Genomic DNA, 20,778 nt, shown 5'->3' with positions numbered 1-20,778 from the left:
GATGGGAAATGGAATAACAGAGATGAATTTACTTGCCTGTGGTTATACAAGAAGTCAATTGCAAAGCTATTGAAGCAGTGTCAGGAACCTTAAGTCCTCATTTTTGGCATTTCATCACAAGAGCGTTGAATCACAGTGGGAATCGATGTTCAGTTCTTGCAAGAGGAACCTGGGATCAGGCTTTTTCTGTAAGCAAATAGAAGCAAGTGCATTTTCCTTCTGTGACTGGCACTGGGCACTGCTCATGTTTATAAATATTTGCATGAAAATGAGCCTCTGAGATAATCAGATTTTATTTCTAGCATCTAATCGATGCTCAGGGCTTTGTGGCTTAATTACTAGAATGATTGTTTGCTGAAAACACAGCTCAATATCTGTTTTTTCCTTTAAAGGTCAACTCCATAATTTTCATTTCCAACCATTTAGTACTTTATTGATCTTTATGTCATTTCATGAAGAGGACTGCGTCTTACCAGCTGAAATAAAGGCCAAAACTTGAAAGAGGAGAAAAATAGGTTCTTTTTCCTAAACACAGAAATGGAGAATACCCCATTTCAGCTTTGCTTGCTGCAGGCAAATCCTTCATGCAAGTGTCCCCAGGAAAAATGAGTCTTAAAATTACATTTGCTCTTTATGGAAGGCAAAACAGCAAACCAAGAATCTTTTTTGAACCTGATTAATATCAGATGTTAACTGAAGTACAGAAATAAATTTTCCACTGTAGCTCTTGATCCTTTACATAAGGATGTGGGCTCTGTCAGGACAGGGATGTCTATGTGGCTTGCATCGGGAGAGGCATAAATCAGTGGGTTGAGTAGCAGCATGGAGAAGTGTACTCTGCTCTCTGTAGAGCAGTAAACCACATAGCTTTAGCTGGAGATTTGGAAGGTATTTAGTCAAATAACAGCAACCATTTTGCTGCTGTCCTGCAGAGGAACATGAGGCACTCTCCATCTGCAGTCTCTCTCTGGTGTTTTCACTCCCCCCCATCACAGTGACTTGACATTTAGTTTTGATTTGCAAAAACATATCTGTCTTTCCCAGATTATGGAAAAAGGTGCTGGGTTATGGAGCAGAAAATAGCCTTGTTGAATAAAGTGCATTAAAAGGTAACGGGACCAGTTTCCATTCTGTGGGTTTTTTTTTTTCTACAGATACACAGGGTCAAAGCCTACAGTTGTAGCTCAGGCAAAACCACCAGTGATCTCAGAGGGACTTGGTGCCAGAAAGAGCCTAAAGGTTTCTCGGTGTTGGTGGTATCAGATGGCACAGCTTCTCAACCACCACAAAGAGCCTTATTTATCACACTTAATTTTCACTAAGCCCCAAGATGATTCAGACAGGTTGCAGGCACAACACAGACCCTGTTGATGATAGGAAGAATTTCTGTTCTGGGGCCACGTATGTCCTCAGCTGCTGTAAATCAGGAATCAGCCAACTAAGAACCTCAGTATACCTTAAAGCTTTTTAACACATCTGTTGTTAAGGCTGAGATGTGCTTACTGTGGAGGGGTAATTACAGTATCACAGTATCACCAAGGTTGGAAGAGACCTCAAAGATCATTGAGTCCAACCTGTCCCCACAGACCTCATTCCAATGATGAATGACTCTCTCAGTGAAGAACTTTCTCCTCACCTCCTGTCTAAACTTCCCCTGGCACAGCTTGAGACTGTGTCCTCTTGTTCTGGTGCTGGTTGCTAGAGAGAAGAGACCAACCCCCACCTGGCTACAACCTCCCTTCAGGTAGTTGTAGAGAGCAATGAGATCACCCTTGAGCCTCCTCTTCTCCAGGCTAAACAATCCCAGCTCCCTCAGCCTCTCCTCACAGGGCTGTGCTCAAGGCCTCTCACCAGCTTTGTTGCCCTTCTCTGGACACGTTCAAGTGTCTCAATGTCCTTCCTAAACTGAGGGGCCCAGAACTGGACACAGGACTCAAGTGTGGCCTAACCAATGCAGAGTACAGAGGCACAATGACTTCCCTGCTCCTGCTGGCCACGCTATTCCTAATGCAGGCCAGGATGCCGTTGGACTTCTTGGCCACCGGGGCACACTGCTGGCTCATGTTTAGGCAGCTGTCCATCAGCACCCCCAGGTCCCTCTCTGTTTGGCAGCTCTCCAGCCACTCCGACTCCAGCCTGTAGCTCTGCATGGGGTTGCTGTGGCCAAAGTGCAGCACCTGGCACTTGGACTTGTTGAGTCCCATTGGACTCCGCCCATCTGTCCAGTGGGTTGAGGTCTCTCTGCAGAGGGGCCCCTGTAAGGCATTGCCCTGTGAGTCTGCATGTGTGTGTGGCATGCCCAGCAATAATAGGCATGCCAGTCATCACATTTGTTGTATTTCTATTCTCTTGTATTCTAGATCTTGGTAATTTTACAGAATTTTGGCTCTTTGGACTGAAATTTTTCCATGGTGTTTGCCCCAGACTTCTAATGAAAAGTTTGGCTAAAGGAGGTCACCTGCTGCAGTGTATGAAGACAGAGGGAAAATAGACCATCAATAATTGTTTGACTGGAAACCTCCGAGAATAAAATAATGGGCAATTAGAAGTAGTATCCTGCTGAGCATGTAAAAGGGGGTGTTTCCTTGCTCCTGAGTCTTGCCTTTCCCGTTTTAATAATCTTTTTAAGATAGCTTTTGTGTGCCACTTATTTACATACCACTATCTAAATATTACTGCATCAAAGCAGCAGTTGAAGACCCATGTGTCCTATGAAAGAAAAATTTCATGGGGCTCTTTCAGGTTGTGTTGTGGTTGGTTTTTATTTGTTTTTTCTTTCCCCAGGGCATTAATATATCTCTTCCAGAGTTTGTGCTAATCTCTGCACTCTGAATTCTTGTAAAATTTTGCCATACCAGCAGAAGTCCCTCTGCAGCTCCCCCTGTCCCAGCCCAAATCATGCTGGGCTGCAGCAGACTTGTACAGAAGAGGGTAGATTTAGACTAGATGTAAGGAAGTTTTTTGCAATGAGATTGGTGAAACAGTGACACAGGTTGACAAGGAGATAGTAGTTGCCTCATCTGTGGAAAGATTCAAGGTGAGGTTGGATGGGCCTTTGAACAACCTGTTCTGCTTGAAAATGTCCCTGCTCACTGCAGAGGATGGGGACTGGATGATCTTTAAAGCTCCCTTCCAGCCCAAACTAATCTATGATTCTAAGTGTATTCCTTGTTCACTGCAAGGACCAGATGAGTTTTATTAACCTGGAATGCTGTATAACCCAGACAATGGCTTATAAATCCCTAAAGAGCAACAGGAAGACCCAAAACTGCTGTGAAAGTACTACCCTGCTTCATTCATGCTGTTTCTCTCAGAGAGGAGCTGAAGAAATGTAGAATGATGACCTTTTGGCAGGCTTGGAAGTCCTTGAGACCCAAATCAGGGTTTTCTGTTTGTCATGTCTCAGCAAGGAACCCAGGGGCTGGACTTCTGAATGGAGATTTTTGCCATTGCCCATGAAACCACACTTTATTTGCTTTTAGCCTCAGGATATTAGAGCTTGCAGCTGCGGCACATTTATCTTGTAGACTGGCCATTGTGTTTCAGGTATTTTAAAGAGTTTTGGGGGTATTTCTCTTTCTCTTTTTGGTTCAGTAAGACTACTAGTACAAAGGCTGGAGTACACAGAGAGGGACAGAAGATAGTATCACAATCAGAGCAGGAATAGGGCAGCTTCTGTGTGCAATAAATCACAGTACATGTCAGTAGTAGCATTGTGTGTGCTCTGTTCCAGGTCCTCTGGCTTCACCACCTTTGTGCTTCCTCCTTCACCCTCACCCATCTTGTCTCTCTGCTTTTCACTTCTCCCAAGTGAAACTTTCTGTCTGAAAACATCCAGGCAGTTTAGTGCAGGAGCCTCCTCTCTAAGTGAAGCATCATATGCCTGTATCCAGCAGAAGAGAAAGGCTTCTTCAGAGTTAAAAATCACATCTGGAGTGGAGTGAGTAACATTTTGGAGGTTGTGGTCTCTCTCTTGGTGACTCTGGGAGCTGAAGTTAAATAGAGAGTTCATTTGGGCATCTCAATTAAATGCCTGAAGTTTGATTGGATATATCTTAAGTCTTGCAGTCTATCCCTTTCAGGTGATGACATGCATTTAGCAGCAGAGAAGAGCCAGCTGGCAGCTAAGGCATCCCAATTCAACTTTTAGGAATGTTTCATATTCCCAACATGGACACTGTGACTTCATCATGACTGAAAGCTGGAGAATATGACATTTTCATAAAAACCCATTAGCCAAAGCAGGGTGAATTCTTGCTGCTGGTAAGTCTGTGTTGCTTTAGGAGCTGTGCCAGAGCGATGGAGAAGTTGTTCCAGCCTGTGCTCTGGTGGGGGCATTAGCATTTCCATATGCAAAGTTTGCATTTCCTCTCCTAGGGCACACACAGCTTTTGGACAAGGTGTGATCCAACAAATATTTAATCCTACAATAAAATGTGACAGCCGGCTCACAGCAACGTCCTACTGATGCCTTTTACTCTTAGGATACCAAGAGTTTTTCTACTTTGGCTTTAACATCTTGATCACTCAGGGAGAAACAAATACTTTGTCTATGCCAACATGTGTTCTGAAGGCACCACAGAACTGAGTTTAAAGGAAATACAAAGGCAGAAGGGCAGTGCCTTTGCCAGGCTCAGCAAGTGGCTGCTTGGGTATGTGCAAATCAAAGTGTAAAACAGCTTAAAATGTGCAAGGGAAAGGGAAAAAGAGAAACCTGACCTAATGCCGTGGGGAAGGCAGTGCCAAAAGGATTGGTAAGGTCAAGAAAGGAGTTAGAAAGCCCATTTTAGTTTCTGCTTTCTGGATGAGTGTGGCAAGTTGTTCTCCATCTCCCTTTCTCCATGAAGAGGTTTGGGTAGGTCAGGGCAGGCGATGGTGTGCAACTGGGCTTGGGCTTTAGCAGAGAAAAGGTTGTAGTTGGTACAGTTAATAAACCAGACAGTTACATGGTAACTATTAAAGTTCACTTCCTTAATTCAAAGTTCAACCAACCAAAATTTTGTTCTGAAAACTAAATGGTAATTGTCAGTTTGACATTTGGTTGATTATCTGGCCTGCTTCAGTTGAGCGTGGTGGGGACATGCACTCATCAAAATTCCCATGAAGTATGTATCATTTTTCTTCTGGAATTAAAAATATGCTGCCTTACCACCAAATGCCATTTTCTCTATTATTTATTTGTGCTAGTAAGTAAATTGGCAATTGTATTTTTAAGGAAAAGGAGTTGATGCAGCCTTGTGCCACTAACTCCTCAGGGCCAAGCAGGCAAAGCATGGAGCATTTCTGCAGGGCTGTTGTCACTAGTCTCATTGAAATGGAAGTCTCACCTACAGGAGAAGGAGTGAGATCTCTAATGTAGGAAGGCAGATTGCCTGCTCTGTATGGACTTACTTAAAGTAACGAGGAATGAAGCTTGGAAATTGTGTGTGTAAATGAGGGAAGAGGAGACCTAACTGTAGCAAATGGCTTGCTCTGATGTCTGTAAGGGAGATTGAACAGGTGATGCAGAGGACAATGACATCCCATCTTCTCACTGCAGAGGCTTGCACAAGTAGCTGCTCTAGCAGCAGGTTCTCTGCCAAAGTAGAAACATCAAGGACAAAGTTTAGTCCTCCGGACTACCACCAGTTGTAATCCCTGACCAGAAGCAGCAGCACACCCCAGCCATTTCATGTCAGGAAATGGGGAGACCTGGGCAGCAGACAGGCATGGGAGAGGCGGATGGATCTTCATCAGCTGCAAGATGCAGTTATGTTTCACTGTACTGTGACCTTCACAAAGGCTCCTCACTATGTAATTATAATTTCCATACTTGGAAATATGCCAATCCAACCTCTTCTTTACTTAAAACAACCATAGCTGTGAGTGGGACAAAGACCTTGTCCTGGCCAGAGGAAGGCAATGCAAACTCAACATCCACAGCAGGCATTGCCAGAATTCAGAGAGAGCTGCTCTCTTTGCTCCATCCACCTTTGCCTCCTACATCTTATCTGATGCAGAGATCTCTTGTGGTGAGGGCTGTCATCTGCTGCAGTGGAGGCCTTGTCCTTAAACAGCTTCTCTGCTTCCTGAGATAATGATGTCTGATTTCAAAGAGATGTGAAGGTGATTAACAGTATCTGTTGGATGAAAATCTTGCTCTGGGCATATTGGGGTGACTGATATTTTCTGATTTCTGAGAGTAAAGCTTGGTGCAGCTCTGTCAGCTATTGCATTTAAGGAATTGCAGATGTAGTGGCTGAGTCAGGTTACCTGAGCTTCAGGTTAGATCTTAACCAGAAAACCATTCTTCAATCCTTTTCTCTGCCCTTTGGAGAGTGTATAGGAGCTTGCATGCCACATTTTTACCCCTGGTCTGATAGTTGCAGTGGAGATTTATTAAAAGAAAAGATGCTTCCTCAGTGCTAACATGAACTTCTGGAATGAAGATGTAAATGATAGATTTGGAAATACAGTGAGATGCACAGAGCAGAGGGCTGGGCTTGTTTTGCCACGAAAAAACAGAATTGTTTTAGATGATTAAAAAAGGGAATATGATTAAAACAAGCTGATAAGATGAAATTAAACAACAAGATAAAGCAGCAGAGCATCCAAGAGGGGAAGGTGGAGATGGAACTGATTGCAGAGGGCATGAATTATTGATTGAAACCTCCACTAGAAGGTAAAGGCTCCACATTTTTTTTAATCTGGGAAGGGAAAGAATGAGAAGAGAACAGAATTATTAAGCAACTTTATCATTTGCATTAGAGTGGATAATTAGGCAATTAAGATTACTAAAAGTTGGCAAAGCATGAAGCCCAGATGACTTGTGCTCCTGATTTCAGAGGTGGGTAGTGAGGGAAGAGGGGAAAGGCCTTTGGTGAGAGATTTGATGATGCAGTACTGTGAGGCTTAAAGGCAGAGCCAACTCTGACATCCAACACCCTGCAGCTTCTAGAGCACAAGGTAGTCCAAGAGATCTGACTAATAAAAAAGAACTTCTTTGAAGATGGATGGTCCTTGAAACAGCAGTAAGAAGTTAGATTATAAGTGAAGGCCATGGGTGCAGGGAAGGCAAGCACAGGGTGTTGGATCAATGATCCTTATGTGGGTCCCTTCCAACTTGAGTTAGTCTGCATTCTGTGATTCTAATAACAATGCCTGGTGGCCCCACTTTTTTTCTGTGGTGGGGATGCACAGTAGCCATGGGAAGTACTGTATAGTAAATGTTCTATATACTTCTTCCAAATCTTTGTGCTCAGTTAACATCCCATCTCCTTTCAGGTGAGTTATTTGTAGCAAGACTTTGCATGGCCATGAGGTGAGGGTGCTGTGAGGTCCCTGAGCAAAGCATCAAGAGGTCAGATTCTTCCCTAGGAGGAAAATGTCAAACTGTAGTTTAGGCTGGCAGTGAATATGCTCTGTAATTTCATTTTCTTTGGTCAGAAGTGACAAATGCTGCATTTTTCTCTGGTGTAAATCACGTGAAGGTTTGCTTGTCAGATACCTTTCTAGCTGAACTTGGAAGCAGTTTCTAAACATGTTTCTCTTCAGTCCTCCATGGTAAATGATATTTGATCACTCCCTTGGTAACAAGAAGCTCCACCAAAAACCAAATGAGCGTCTTGGGTAAGCTGCTGAATCTGCTCTTGCGGGGATGCACAGCTGTGGGACACAGTGGAAAGGAGAGGGATGAGAACACAAGAGTCATTTTCCACCAGGGTTAGTTTGGATTTATAGCCTTAAAGGGTTCAGTGGTGAAAGGAGATGTTGGGCCTTCCAGTGCTATATACTGCAGACCCTCAAGTGTTACCTATTGCCCCTCTCCTGAGCTTTCAGCGTGCATCTGGCAAAACCTGAACTTTCAGGGAGGTTTTGCTCATGGGACATTTTGACTGTCTTTTTGGACCAGGTTTCTTCAAAGGAGGACCAGGCAGGTACCTCAGGCTGCCGCTTCTTACCTCTACAAATTAGCTCAACTTCTTTAGTTGATACTATGGCTTCTTAATAGCTGGCTGCATATTTGGAAAGGGAAAGCTGGGTAAAAATGGCTAAAAATAGCACAGTGCATCTGTAACTGTCTGATTTCATCCCGGGCTGCTCTGATTCCAGACAACTGTGCTCCTCCTCTGTGCTCTTGACCTGCTTAATCTTAAACTATGTGTTATTTAAAATTTATTTGCAGAGAAGCAGATATTATATAAATCATTGGGGAAATGTCAGATTATGTATGTAATTTTCAGGAGTGCCCCACACTCCCCATGAAACCAAGGGATCAAAATTAAGCTGAGGCAGAGAGTTTGGACTAGTCACCATCACTGAAATGCCATAGAAGATGAGCCAGCACTGCAGGCACTTGTTAGTAATTTCATGCCCAGAGACTACTGTCATTTGTTCAGGACATTCAGTGATCAGGGAAAAAAGAGAAAATGGAGTGATGAAAAATAGATGGAATAGAGCATTTGTTACTAATTAGTTGCTGGGCCTCAGTGGGAAGTCACCTGGTGTTCTCAGAGTCTGTTGCACTTTTATAAGGAGGTGCCATCCACAGTGTTTCTCTTCTAAGACCAAGTTCAGAATATTAATTATAGATAATGATGCATAATTGGTGTCTGAAGTCCAGAATTAATTGATGGTAGCCATGTAGTGTAGATACAGATTCTATGGTGATAAAGTGCTTTCTCTCCCACCCAGCAGCCTGCAGTGTCCACATTAGGGTAAACAGTTGGAGCAGTAAGTACTTGGTTTTAACAACACAGGGCCATGTCATTTGCTCACAGGTGTTAAAACTATTCTGTACATTAGTAATGTTAAAAGTCTTTGCAATTCATGGTGATGCTTGTAATTGTCCAAATGGTAGGGGTCAAGAGAATGGGGCCAGACTCTCCTCAGAGGTTCCTAGCATCAGGACAAGGGGCAACAGGCACAAACTGGAATACAGGAAGTTTCGCCTAAACATCGTCCCACCATTAGTCCTGACCTGTGTGGACTAAGCTGTAGTAAATTCAGTTTATGAAAGTGGCATTGTGAATTATGATGGTGATGGGTGACCATGATGGTACTGGGGAGGGAATTTTTACAAGGGCTTGTTATGATAGGACAAGAGGGAATGGATTGAAGCTTGAGGAAAGTAGATTTAGACTGGATATTAGAGGGAAATTCTTTACAGTAAGGGCAGTGAGATACTGGAACAGGTTGCCCAGGGAAGTTGTGGATGCACCCTCCCTGGAGGTGTTCCAGGCCAGACTGGACAAGGTCTTGAGCAACCTCATCCCATGGCAGGGAGGTGTCAACCAGATGATCTTTAAGGTCCCTTCCAACCCAAATCATTCTGTTACAACATAAGGGAAAAATTCTTGAGTGTGACAGAGCACTGGAACAGACTGCTCGGAAGGGTTGTGGAGTCTCCTTCAAAACTCTGGACACAATCTTGTGCATCCTGCTCTAGGTGACCCTGCTTTAACAGGGAGTTGGACTAGATGATTTCTAGAGGTCCCTTACAACTCCTACCATTATGTGACTCTGAGTTTTTGTAATCCAGTGCTCCTTGACCAGCTGCAGAGCTAGGGCATCCAGGACTGCGTTTTTGGCTGCTCCATACTCTCCTCTCCAACAGAGCTGCATCTGCTGCTCCACACACCAATGAAGTACTTCCAGGACATTGAAGAGCCAGCCAGGTTTTTGACCTCCAAATCTGGGACCTTTATTTTCCTCTAGCAGAGGTCAGAGGCTGTTACCCAGCCAGCCAGCTTGTGGTTGTTAGAGCATCTCTCAGAGAGGTGCCAGTCTAGGAGAAATCCCACTGTGTTGTTTTTCCTGTGGCTTGGCTTGATTCACAAAGACGTCTGACATGTCTTTACATGGCTGAAAACAAGGTTGGTTTTAATAATAAGCAATTTATAAACAGCAAATAAAGATTTGTACTATAGGGTCCCAACAGACATGTTGTTGTTGTCTTGTGGAGCAGAGGGGAGTGAAGCCAGAATTTGTGTGTGTTGAAAATAGGTGGTAGAATATTATTCGATCAGCCTTGCTTGTCAGAAACGCGCTGGAGTTAATTGCTGCTTTAGAGGCATTGCTGTTCAGCCACAAGAAAGTGGGTCAACTATTGATAAGATCTCTGATCCCATATAATTATTGTGAAAGATGTGGAAAATAGGCTTTGTGCTTAGCCTGAGTTAGGGCCAAGAGAGCATCAAGCACTGTGTGAACACATGTAGCTGTCTGGATGTGCACAGCGGACATCGGTCCAAGACTTCAAAGTGTGCAGTGTAGTTCTGAAGCTGTGGCTGGTGCTGTGTCACCATTCCTTGGAAGCTTGGAGTAAAACACAATAGCATCTCTAACCATGACAGTCAGAAGTCAACTTTTTGGTAAGAATGATGGAAGGGCTTAGGTTGGAAGGGACCTTAGAGATCTTCTACTCCAGCCTCCTTGCCATGGGCAGAGATGCCTCTCAATTAGACTTAGTTGCTCACAGTTCCATACAGCCTGGCCTTGAACATTGCCAGGGAGGGGGCATACACAACCTCCCTGGGCAACCTGTTCCAGAGTCTCACTACCCTCATACTGAAGAACATCTTCCTAAGACCTAGTCTAAACCTACTCTCCCTCAGCTTCAAACCATTCCTCCTTGTCTTGTCCCTAGACAAGGCAAGGGGGAAAAGTCCCTCTCCAATCTTCCTGTAGGTTCCCTTCAAGAATTTGGGATGAATTGCTTTGTTTTGCAATATTTGGGTTTTAAGGAGAATTTTCTCAGTGTCTGCTCTCTTCCATGCCTGTCAGCAAGACAACAGCATAGGAGCTCTCATTGAAAGTCTAATTAGTGTAACATCTAGAAATCAAGCTGAGAGATCTAGCCCAGGGAAGCTGTTTATTTCCTTCCTCTCTGGTATTCCACTGGGAAGGACACTCAAAACACAAAAGCTTGGACTAGCAGAAGATGATGTTCACAAAACCGTAGAATCATACAGAATCACAGAATGGTGGGTGTTGGAAGTAACCTCTGGAAATCATCTAGTCCAACCCTCAGCTAAAGCAGGTTCACCTAGAGCAGGTGGCACAAGATCACATCCAGGTGGGTTTTGAAAGTCTTCAGAGAAGAAAACTCCAGAACTTCTCTGGGCAGCCTGTTCCAGTTCTCTGTCACACTCAAAGTAAAGTTCTTCCTTATTTTCACCTGTCACCTTATATTCCCCTATGACCATCACAATTTATGATGTCACCTTCACAAATTAAGTTTACTGTGACTTAGTCCATGCAGGTCAGGACTAATGGTGTGAAGAGCAGATTATAGTAGCCCCCTTGTCCTCTTCTAGTGCTGTGGGTGTCTGTCTCCTGGATAGCTAAGTGGTTTTTCTTAGCTATCTGTCAGAGCTAAGTGAATTTGTGTGTGTGCCCCTCTGCCTGTTTCACACTTTCTCACATCTGAGTGACTTGGGATCCTTCCTAGCTGCTGCACTTCTCTCTATTGTGTCTGAGAGATAAAATTGCCATTTCTGCTGCTGCACTCTCCTTGCTCACAGGCTGTCATTCCAGAAGGATGGTTGCCCTGAGTGGTGTATGTGCAGACTCTAATATTAATAACTGTATCCTGCACTGCATCCTATGAAGTGTGACCAGAAGGATGAGTGAGATGATCCTTCCCCTCTGCTCTGCTCTTGTGAGACCCCACCTGGAGTACTGCATCCAGTTCTGGTGCCCCCAGCATAAGAAAGACATCAAACTGCTGGAGTGGGTCTGGAGGAGGGCTACAAAGATGATGAGAGGGCTGGAGCACCTCCCCTGTGGGGACACCCTGTGAAAGCTGGGGCTATTGAGCCTGGAGAAGGCTTATAGCAACATTCCAGTACCTTAAAGGGGCCTACAAGAAAGCCAGGAAGGCCCTATTTACAAGGTATTGTAGTGGTAGGGATCAGAGAGGATGGATAGAGGCTTGAAGAGGGCAGATTTAGACTTAGACAGATTTAGGAAGAAATTCTTTACGGTGAGGGTAGTGAGATACTGGAACAGGTTGCCCATAGAGGTCATGGATGCCCCCTCCCTGGAGGTGTTCAAGTCCAGGTTGGATGAGTCTTTGAACAACTTGGTCTAGTGGAAGGTGTCCCTGCCCATGGCAGAGGGGTTGAAACTAGATGATCTTCAAGTTCCCTTCTAACTGAAACTGAATCTGTGACTCTATGAACATGAGCTTTGAAGTGGTTTTCTCTAAGAAAGCAGGCTTGGAAATAAGGTCTTGCTCCATAAATGCTGTGTTACATTTGGGATTGGATGCATCCTGGGAGAAATCTCACTCAGAAGAACATTGGTGCATCCAATTCTACCTGTTCCCTTTGCATGTAGCATTGTCTCCCGGTGAAATGGGAATTGTTCAGGGCTTAAAACACAGTTGTCACAACCTGAAAAACCTCCAACATTTACCTGTTTCTTTGCCTCTGACCTCTGAGCAGGATTTTAAGTATTTGGGTGTCTCTGAAGAGCTGAGCATTCCGTCTCTGGTGCAGTGCAGGCAAATCCAGTCACCTGTGGAGTGGCTGAGTTGTGAGCCCACTGCTAAGCGCTTGCAGTTCTTTGAGATGAGCTCAGTACTTCATCCCAAATCCTGTTAGAGGATTTTAATTCTTAGCTATCATATTTCATGGGACTTATATTAACTGTTAGGAAATTAAGACCTCTCTGAGAGCAGTATAAATTCACTTGGTTTAGTAATTTAGCACCTACAACGCTATCCCATTTCTCTGGTGACTTCCCAGAGCAGGCAATGGCTGCTTCCAGAAAAGCAGGGGAATAAAAGACAGGGAATAACACTTTCGTAGGCATTGTTACAGGCTAGGCCAAATAAAGGGAAGAATGCTCCTGTGGAGGGGGCCAGTGGAAGGGGATAGCCAAGCTGTTTTGTTTTTCTCCTTCTCAGAGGTCCCAGTGTATGTATCAGAAGTTCTGCTTAAAAGCCCACAACCTGAAATGCTGGTTTTCATCATCTTTTTCAAATCACACTGAAGATTTGTATTGCACAGATGAAGGCAGGGTCTTGCCTACCAGCTCACTTGAAGAGTTTCTCAAGTTGATTTGCTGCAATTGCTCTTTTTTTTTTTTTTTCATGAATGAGAAGAGAGGAAATCTGATGAAAAGTGTTATCAGCTTGTCAAGTTAATTAGTATCTATTTTAATACTATCATTTTGTTACTAATTAATATAACATAAGTAACATGATTACAGGTTTTTTATGTCTTGTTTTTCAGTGAGAAGCTGGATGGAGAAGCTGAAAGATAAGGTAGGAGGCTCAGTGTTTCAATTACTTTAAGTGCAAAAACGTTTTTACTTGCAGGAATAAATAAGCTCTTGAAAGTGTAGTTCTTTATCTCTACAAAGACAGCTGAGAAGGGGCTTAACATTTTCTCTGGGAGGCAAATGAACCCAGTGGCTGCTGTTTTGTGTAGTGGTGTAAATCCACAATTCATCCCTGGTGGGTGGTAACTTAGAGCAGAAGGAGGGACAGGGATATTTGATAGACTTCTCTGCGCTAAGGCACTGTCTTTTCAGACTACCCAGGTTACATTTCTATTGCCCTTTAACTTGCCTTCACCCTTTTTCCCTAAGTCCAAAGCTTGGTTTTCAAGCCAAATCAAGAGGATCTGGTGATCCTCTCTGGTGGGAGGCTGTATGCCATGCCACCACCTCTGAACAAGACCTTTCCTGCCTGCACATGCAAGGAAGGCTGCAAATTCCTGGAAGGAAGAAGAGCAAACACAAGAAGATTGGAAAGATAACAGACCCTGATCTTTTCTGCCTGGTGCTACAGGGTGGTGGTGCATGGAATCAAGATCTGTGCCTAAAGAATATATTAACATTTTGAAAGGACTGTGAAGCCTTCCAAATGTTTTGTTGATGATGGCAAAGTCATGAAGCTAGAAATGAGGTGACAGTGTCTTAAGACAGGAACATTTTTTGACTCAACAGGGCTTGAAAATTCTTGAACAGGATCAGAGTTAACAGATTAAACAAAAAAAAAAAAAAAAAGGAGACACCACAAGGAATAAAGACTCAGTAGGAAACTCCAGCCCCTGAAGATACCTCTCTAAGCTTAAGCAGATTGTCAGCCACTGAGTCCAGCTTTTTCACATGATCCACATCAAATTTCACCAGCAGCTTATTATCAAGTCTGAGCAGAGATGAGGTCTGGGTATCTGTTTTACAGGACTAGAGAGTGGAGGGCTTTGAGGTGGATTTCTGCCCAGCCCTTGTTGAGTCACTTTTCTGCCTGTGATAGGAAGGAGGCATGTCTAGTGCGATCTATGCTCATAGCAGAGCACCTTGGCCGGGGATTCAGCCAGAGCGAATGATGAAGGGACAGAGAATGGTTTTCCCAACAAAGGTAAAAAAGCAGACACCAAGACTGGTTGAGTGCCTGGAGTGAATGTGGCATGCATGGGTCACCTGAGTTTTCCAGACCTACCCCAGCCATCACAACACAAGCTTGGTGACATCAGCTGTCTTCTCACTGAAGTTGTAGCTTTCACTTTCCTCTTGGCACCTTGTTGGCTACCTCTGTCCTTCTCCACTGCAGAGGAGGCATGTGTGTTCCAGTCTCCATGAAAGTTGCTCTGGAGAGTTTGAACCTCTTGCAGGTAGATGTTGGACTGCATGGCAGTGCCCAGCACAAGCAGTGGTATAGCTGAGGACCTGCTAGTGTCTGCTTAAAAGAGAGCCTCAGCCCCTGAGCCGTCTCCTCCTCTGGGGAATGGCAGATGTGTGGAGGCAGATCTTTCACCTCACTCAACATTTTCCCTTAGAAAAGCCCAACAAAAAACCCATTCACCTACTCCCAACCAGTTTTTGGTGTAGCAAATCACTTGCAAATAAACCTCCTCACCCCATTTCCTCCTCTTGTCAAGTTTATCAACACCAATCATGTGCTCCTCTCATTTGCTGTTGGCAGAGCCCTGTGCTCTCAATTCTAAAATCCCTCTAGAAGAGCATCCTGGCACATGATGGCCCCATCTGTGAGAGATGTCTCCTCCTGTGTCAGGACTGCCCTGCTGGGGGACAGAAGGTGTGAGAAGTGTGGGGCAGGGAGCACAGGTCAGTGACAGGTTTATGTCTGATCTGCAAACACTGAGCAAATGTTGCATTTTATGTGCTGAGTAATGGAGATGAGGTTCCTCTGAAGTCCTGTGTTGCTGTTATCTAACAGTCCAGTGGAGCCAGGAAGGTCATGATCATGGATTTGGTGTCTTAAAAACATCCCTAGGATCTGTGAAGAAGCTGCATCTTCCCCTTGGGCAGGGGGTAAAAACATGGCTTTGGAGCTGCCTGTGAAATGCGGTTTTTTTATCAAGCAAATGCAGAAGTCCTCATGAGCTGGGCTGTGTGACAGAAGGGCTAGGAGAAAATTCTAGGTCTGCTTCACATCATAGACTTTTGGGATAAAAATCATTGGTCTAGCTACTAGGGGAAGCCTGTAAAGGGCATGGACTGACTGGGTGTGTGATAAAGGCTTACAGACAGGCCAGGGAGTTCATCATGTTAAAATTAGTGATTTCTGTTATGGAAACTCAGCTGGGCAGCAGCTACAAAGCTATTTCCAGTCCCACATTACCGCCTGTGCCAGCAGCAAAGTTCCAGAAATAGGAAAACCCACACTGCAGTAATTAGGTCACCTAATTAAGGTACCTTAATTGCCTCACAGAGATACAATCTCTTAGCTATGTTCTCACTAATCTCCTTTTTTGGGAACTGGGGTGCAGACACACAGCCCCCTCCGAGTGCCCATGCTGAGCAGGGCTGGGCTTTCTGGGAAGGTGTTCAGGGACCTTGCACAATGCAGCTGCAGATCCCTCAGGCCTTGGGATCCAAGCACAAAGCTGTTGCTATTTAAAGCACTGAGCAGGATCTGGAGGGGTTTGGGAGAGCAAACCAGCCCTTGCTAGCGTTGTATCTGCCTTAGATAAAAAGCACTTGCTTTAATTCTCCAGCTAAGTGTATGAAGCCAGGGCAGCACATGCTGAGCAGGTTCCCCCCACCACCTGCACACTCAGTGGGATTATGAAAGAAAAACAGTTATGGTGTAAGCATATCTTTTTAAGCTGTGTTGCAGGTCATGAATGCAGATGAAGATGAGTGGTTGTAAATAATGGACTGAGGCTTGCTAAGACCTGTCTGATAGCCCTTGGAATTGTGCATAAGTTCCTTGGCAGGTGTAAAACATGTTTTAGGGGATACAGATGTCAAAGGATAAAGCTGTAGGACCCTGTAGGAAGGAAAAAGCAAAGGCAACACTGATGGTGGGGGAATCAGGCCATACCTGCCTCTCTTAGTCCACTGAGCCCCCCAGCTTGAGTTAGGTGAAGATGCTGAAGAGGATGCTGAAGCAATCTGGCACTTCAAAACTTTGTTTGAATTACAAACAATAAAATATCAAATAGCAAGCACTTGGGAATATTTTCTAAAGGATTTTGAATGTTTAGATGTGTAATTTAAAATGTCATGCTATCTATATCTTCTTTAATGGGCAGTGCAAACATACAGAGATCACAGCAGTTGAATTTAAAGCTGATTTACATTTGCTGTGCTTCTCTTAAAGCCAGATGAAGGTCTGTGTGACCTCCCTCTACATCATTGCCCTGCTCATCCAAATGACCCCTTCCATGCTAAGTAAAAGTGATTCAGATATTCTCAGTACAAAGTCAAAGAGGCTCAGGCTGGGCTGGCCAGGAAGAGAGCAAACTGCTTCTTCCTGCAGTTGAGCACGATCTGGCTTTGCACTTAGCTCCTTCAGAGACCCAGCTGTGGGTGTTGGGAGCAACTTCTGCTGTCCCTGTGGTGAGATAGGTCCCAGAATGCTTGTTTCCCCAAGCCAGTGTGTCTCTGGGAAGTATGGGAGCTGTGTAGTACTCTTTACAGGAGGTGTATTTAGCAGTTTGGCCATGGTAAGACACACTCCAGCAATGAGAGCCGGCCAGGAGGATGGTGGTCCTTGTCTGCTGCTAGTCCAAATTCCTGCTGAAAAGGCTAGCAGCAGCTCTGGGCTGTCTGCATTGAGCTCCCTTGACCATGGCCAGCCATACACTTGTGCCTTGGTTTGTGCAGGTGGTACCTGGGGACGTCAGAGAAGCACTCAGCCTGCTCTACACAGCATGCAGCTGTGAAGCATGAAGCTTTGGATGGCCACAGGTCTTTGTTGTGGCTTGGGATTGCTTGCTTGGTGGTTGAGGTTTTCCTTCACATGTGCACCTGTATTAACAGAAACTTCACCCAGCACTTGCAGCTCTGCACCAGAATTGTTCCCTCTCCTAAAGGTGAGCAAATACTGCAGTGCCTCAGCTGTCACAAGGAGGTCTCTGTTAGCAGAAGCTGATGGTGAGTGAGCTGTGGTAGTTACCAGCAGGGTCCTGGAGTGGGGCTGGCTGGGGGCTTGCAGAGCAGTCCTGGAATAGAGCTCATCCTATGCAGACAGGTGATAAAGACCCAAAGATGTGAATTGTGATGAAAGCAGTGTAGGGACATGTCACAGTCCTAGAGTGGTGAAAAATTACTCTGAAAGGATGGTCTTGTGAGTGCTGCTCTATTTCTCTCTTTTCCCCCTAGGCAGGATACATGTCTGGGATGCTGGTTCCTGTAGGAGTCGGAATAGCTGGAGCCCTCTTTATCCTAGGAGCACTCTACAGCATCAAGATCATGAATCGCAGAAGGAGAAATGGCTCAAAGAGACACAAAAGAAAGGTATGGCAACAGCAAAGGAAAAACCCAATCACACCCACTCTCCTGTTGACCAATTCAAGAGAGACAGGGACCTACTGGAGAGTCCAGGCTGTGGATGTAGTCTACCTGGACTTCAGCAAGGCCTTTGATACCATCTCCCACAGCAAACTCCTGGCCAAGCTGGCATCTTGTGGCTTGGACAGCAGCACTCTCTGCTGGGTTAGGAACTGCCTGGAGGGCCGAGCCCAGAGAGTGGTGATGAATGGTGCCAGCTGGCAGCCAGTCACTAGTGGCATCCTCCAGGGATCAGTGCTGGGCTGCATCCTGTTCAATATCTTTATTGATGATCTAGATGAGGGCATTGAGTCCATCATCAGTAAGTTTGCAGATAACACCAAGCTGGAGGCAGGTGTTGATCTGTTAGAGGGTAGGAGAGCTCTGCAGAGAGCAACCTTGACAGGCTGGGCAGATAGGCAGAATCCAACGGCATGAGATTTAACACATCCAAGTGCCGGGTGCTGCACTTTGGCCACAACAACCCCATGCAGGGGTCAGAGTGGCTGGAGAGCAGCCAGGCAGAAAGGGACCTGGGGGTATTGGTTGATAGTAGGCTGACATGAGCCAGCAGCGTGGCCAAGAAGGCCAATGACATCCTGGCCTGTATCAGGAAGAGTGTGGCCAGCAGGAGCAGGGAAGTCATTCTGCCCCTGGACTCAGCACTGATTTGGCCACACCTTGAGCACTGTGTCCAGTTCTGGGGCCCTCAGTTTAGGAAAGATCTTGAGTTGCTGGAACATGTCCAGAGAAAGGGCAGCAAAGCTGGTGAGGGGTCTGAAGCACAAGCCCTATGAGGAGAGGCTGAGGGAGCTGGAGTTGTCTAGCCTGGAAAAGAGGAAGCTCAGGGAAGACCTTATTGCAGTTTACAGCTGCAGTTTGCTGCAGTAGCAGTTTACAGCTACCTGAAGGGAGGTTGTAGCCAGGTGGGGATTGGTCTCTTCTCCCGGGTGGCCAACACCAGAACAAGAGGACACGGTCTCAAGCTGTACCAGGGGAGGTTTAGGCTGGATGTTAGGAAGAAGTTCTTCACAGAAAGAGTGAATGGCCATTGGAATGGGCTGCCCAGGGAGGTGGTGGAGTCACCATCATTGGAGGTGTTTAGGAAGAGACTGGATGGGGCGCTTGGTGCCATGGTTTAATTGATTAGATGGTGTTGGATGATAGGTTGGACTCAATGATCTCAAAGGTCCTTTCCAACCTGGTTAATTCTATTCTAGGACTTGAACATCTCTTCTATGAAGAAAGACTGAGAAAACTGTGGCTGTTTAGTCTGGAGAAGAGAAAGCTCAGGGATCTTGTTAATGTCTATAAATATGAGAGGGGTGGGTGTCAAGATGAAGGTGACAGTTTCTTTTCAGTGGTGCCCAGTAACAGAAGGAACAATGAATATAAGCTGGAACATAAGAAGTTCCACCTCAACGTAAGGAGAATCTTCTGTACTATGAGGGAAACAGAGCACTGGAACAGGCTACCCAGAGAGGTTGTGGAGTCTCCTTCTCTGCAGACTTTGAAAACCCACCTGGATATGTTCCTGTATGGCCTGCCCTAGGTGATCCTGCTTTGGGGGATTGGACTTGATGATCTCTGAAGGTCCCTTCCATGCTGCTGACATTCTATTGATTATATGATTTTGGCTGTAGAGTGAGTGCAGTCTGGTTCTGATTGTGGTTTGTCTGGATTAAAGTGACTGGGACCTTCTCTCAGAGTATGGGAAGGAATCTAAATGCTCTTAGTTTCTTTTTTTTGCATGTGGAGCTCTTTAATGTTTCTTTTCTTCTCCTAGCAGAGGGAATTTAACAGCATGCAAGACCGAGTCATGCTCTTAGCCGACAGCTCTGAAGATGAATTTTGAGTCAAACTGCAGTGCCCTTGTGACAGCCTGTGACTTTTAAAAGAAGGGAGGGGGAGAAAAGAACAAGAAACTTTCTGATGCATTGCTGCTCTCCACCACCTCAAGCCACCGAGCAGTGGTCGGTACCAGCCCGGCCAAATGGCATGCTCTGCTCTACGTGTCCTGCACAGTGATGTTTGTTTTGATGCCCTAGTGAGATTTCACATTCCCACCCAGCACCTCATTCAGATCCACAGCTGGAGCTTATCCATACAGACAGTTCTTTTCCTGGTACCCTGATGTACTGTTTTGGTCCTGGCTGGCAGTAATCTAATCATAACAATAGCTCTCACCTAGCCTGGGAATGGAAATCTTTACTGTGAATGACTTCTGTCCAATTCATTTTAAATGTTACATTACCTGAGCTAGAGTTCATTAGTGCTGAGATTAGCTGCTCTGCTTAATTAATGAGTTAGACACTTGGACTGTATCCCTTGCCACCTGAGAAGTGCCCATGTACAGTGTTGCTGATAACAATTTGAAGCACATTTCTGTTCTTGGTTCCCCAACTCTCACCCCTTCTTCTATTGGCTCTCCTCCACGCTTCTTGGAGACACACAGGAATGGCCTCAACACTTGATTCACAGCAAAAATCCTGCTATGTTTTCAAACAGCACAATAAAGGGCAGCACTCACCTGCTGATGGGCAGTCTTGCATGGATCTCTAAGCTTTTGTTTGGTGTGCAAGTAGGTAAGAGAAGAGGCAGGTTGGGCATTTCTTTCAGCCTCTGCTGCCCATTTGAATGACACTAGTTATTGGCTCATCTCTCGTAAGGCTGCATTCAGATTTGAGCTCCTCACTCCAAAAAGGACATCAAGGTGCTAGAGTGTGTCCAAAGAAGGGCAATGAAGCTGGTGAAGGGTCTAGGGAATAAGTCTTATGAGGAGCAGCTGAGGGAGCCAGAGTTGTTTAGTCTGGAGAAGAGAAGGCTCAGGGGAGATCTTCTCACTCTCTATAACCACCTGAAATGAGGTTGTAGCAAGGTGGGGGTTGGTCTCTTCTCGCAAGGAACAAATGATAGAACAAGAGGATATGGCCTCAAGTAGTGCTGGAAGAGGTTTAGGTTGGACATTAGGAAAAACTGCCTCATGGACAAGAGTTGTCAAGCCTCGGAGCAGGCTGCCCAGGGAAATAGTGGAGTCAGCAGCCC

At 45.2% G+C, this 20,778-nt stretch overlaps 1 protein-coding gene across 3 annotated transcripts in view; it reads left to right on the top strand.

Annotated features, from left to right (window-relative positions):
- Positions 1–20,731, top strand: part of ARMH4 (armadillo like helical domain containing 4) — a 69,571-nt gene extending 48,840 nt beyond the window's left edge. Inside the window, exons 6-9 of one of the 3 annotated variants that reach the window (XM_054161699.1) lie at positions 13,221–13,252; positions 14,249–14,353; positions 17,566–17,700; positions 19,523–20,731. In XM_054161699.1, coding sequence (XP_054017674.1) covers positions 13,221–13,252; positions 14,249–14,353; positions 17,566–17,700; positions 19,523–19,588 — 338 coding nt within the window. In that variant the 3' untranslated portion in view covers positions 19,589–20,731. Of the gene's footprint in view, positions 1–13,220; positions 13,253–14,248; positions 14,354–17,565; positions 17,701–19,519 lie in introns of all 3 variants that reach the window. The other 2 variants (XM_054161698.1, XM_054161700.1) reach the window with 2 other exon arrangements.
- The last annotated feature ends 47 nt before the right edge of the window (positions 20,732–20,778 follow it).

This window comes from Dryobates pubescens, chromosome 5 (genome assembly GCF_014839835.1).
Source record: "Dryobates pubescens isolate bDryPub1 chromosome 5, bDryPub1.pri, whole genome shotgun sequence".
NCBI lineage: Eukaryota > Metazoa > Chordata > Aves > Piciformes > Picidae > Dryobates > Dryobates pubescens.
This window is presented reverse-complemented; position numbering and strand designations above follow the sequence as displayed.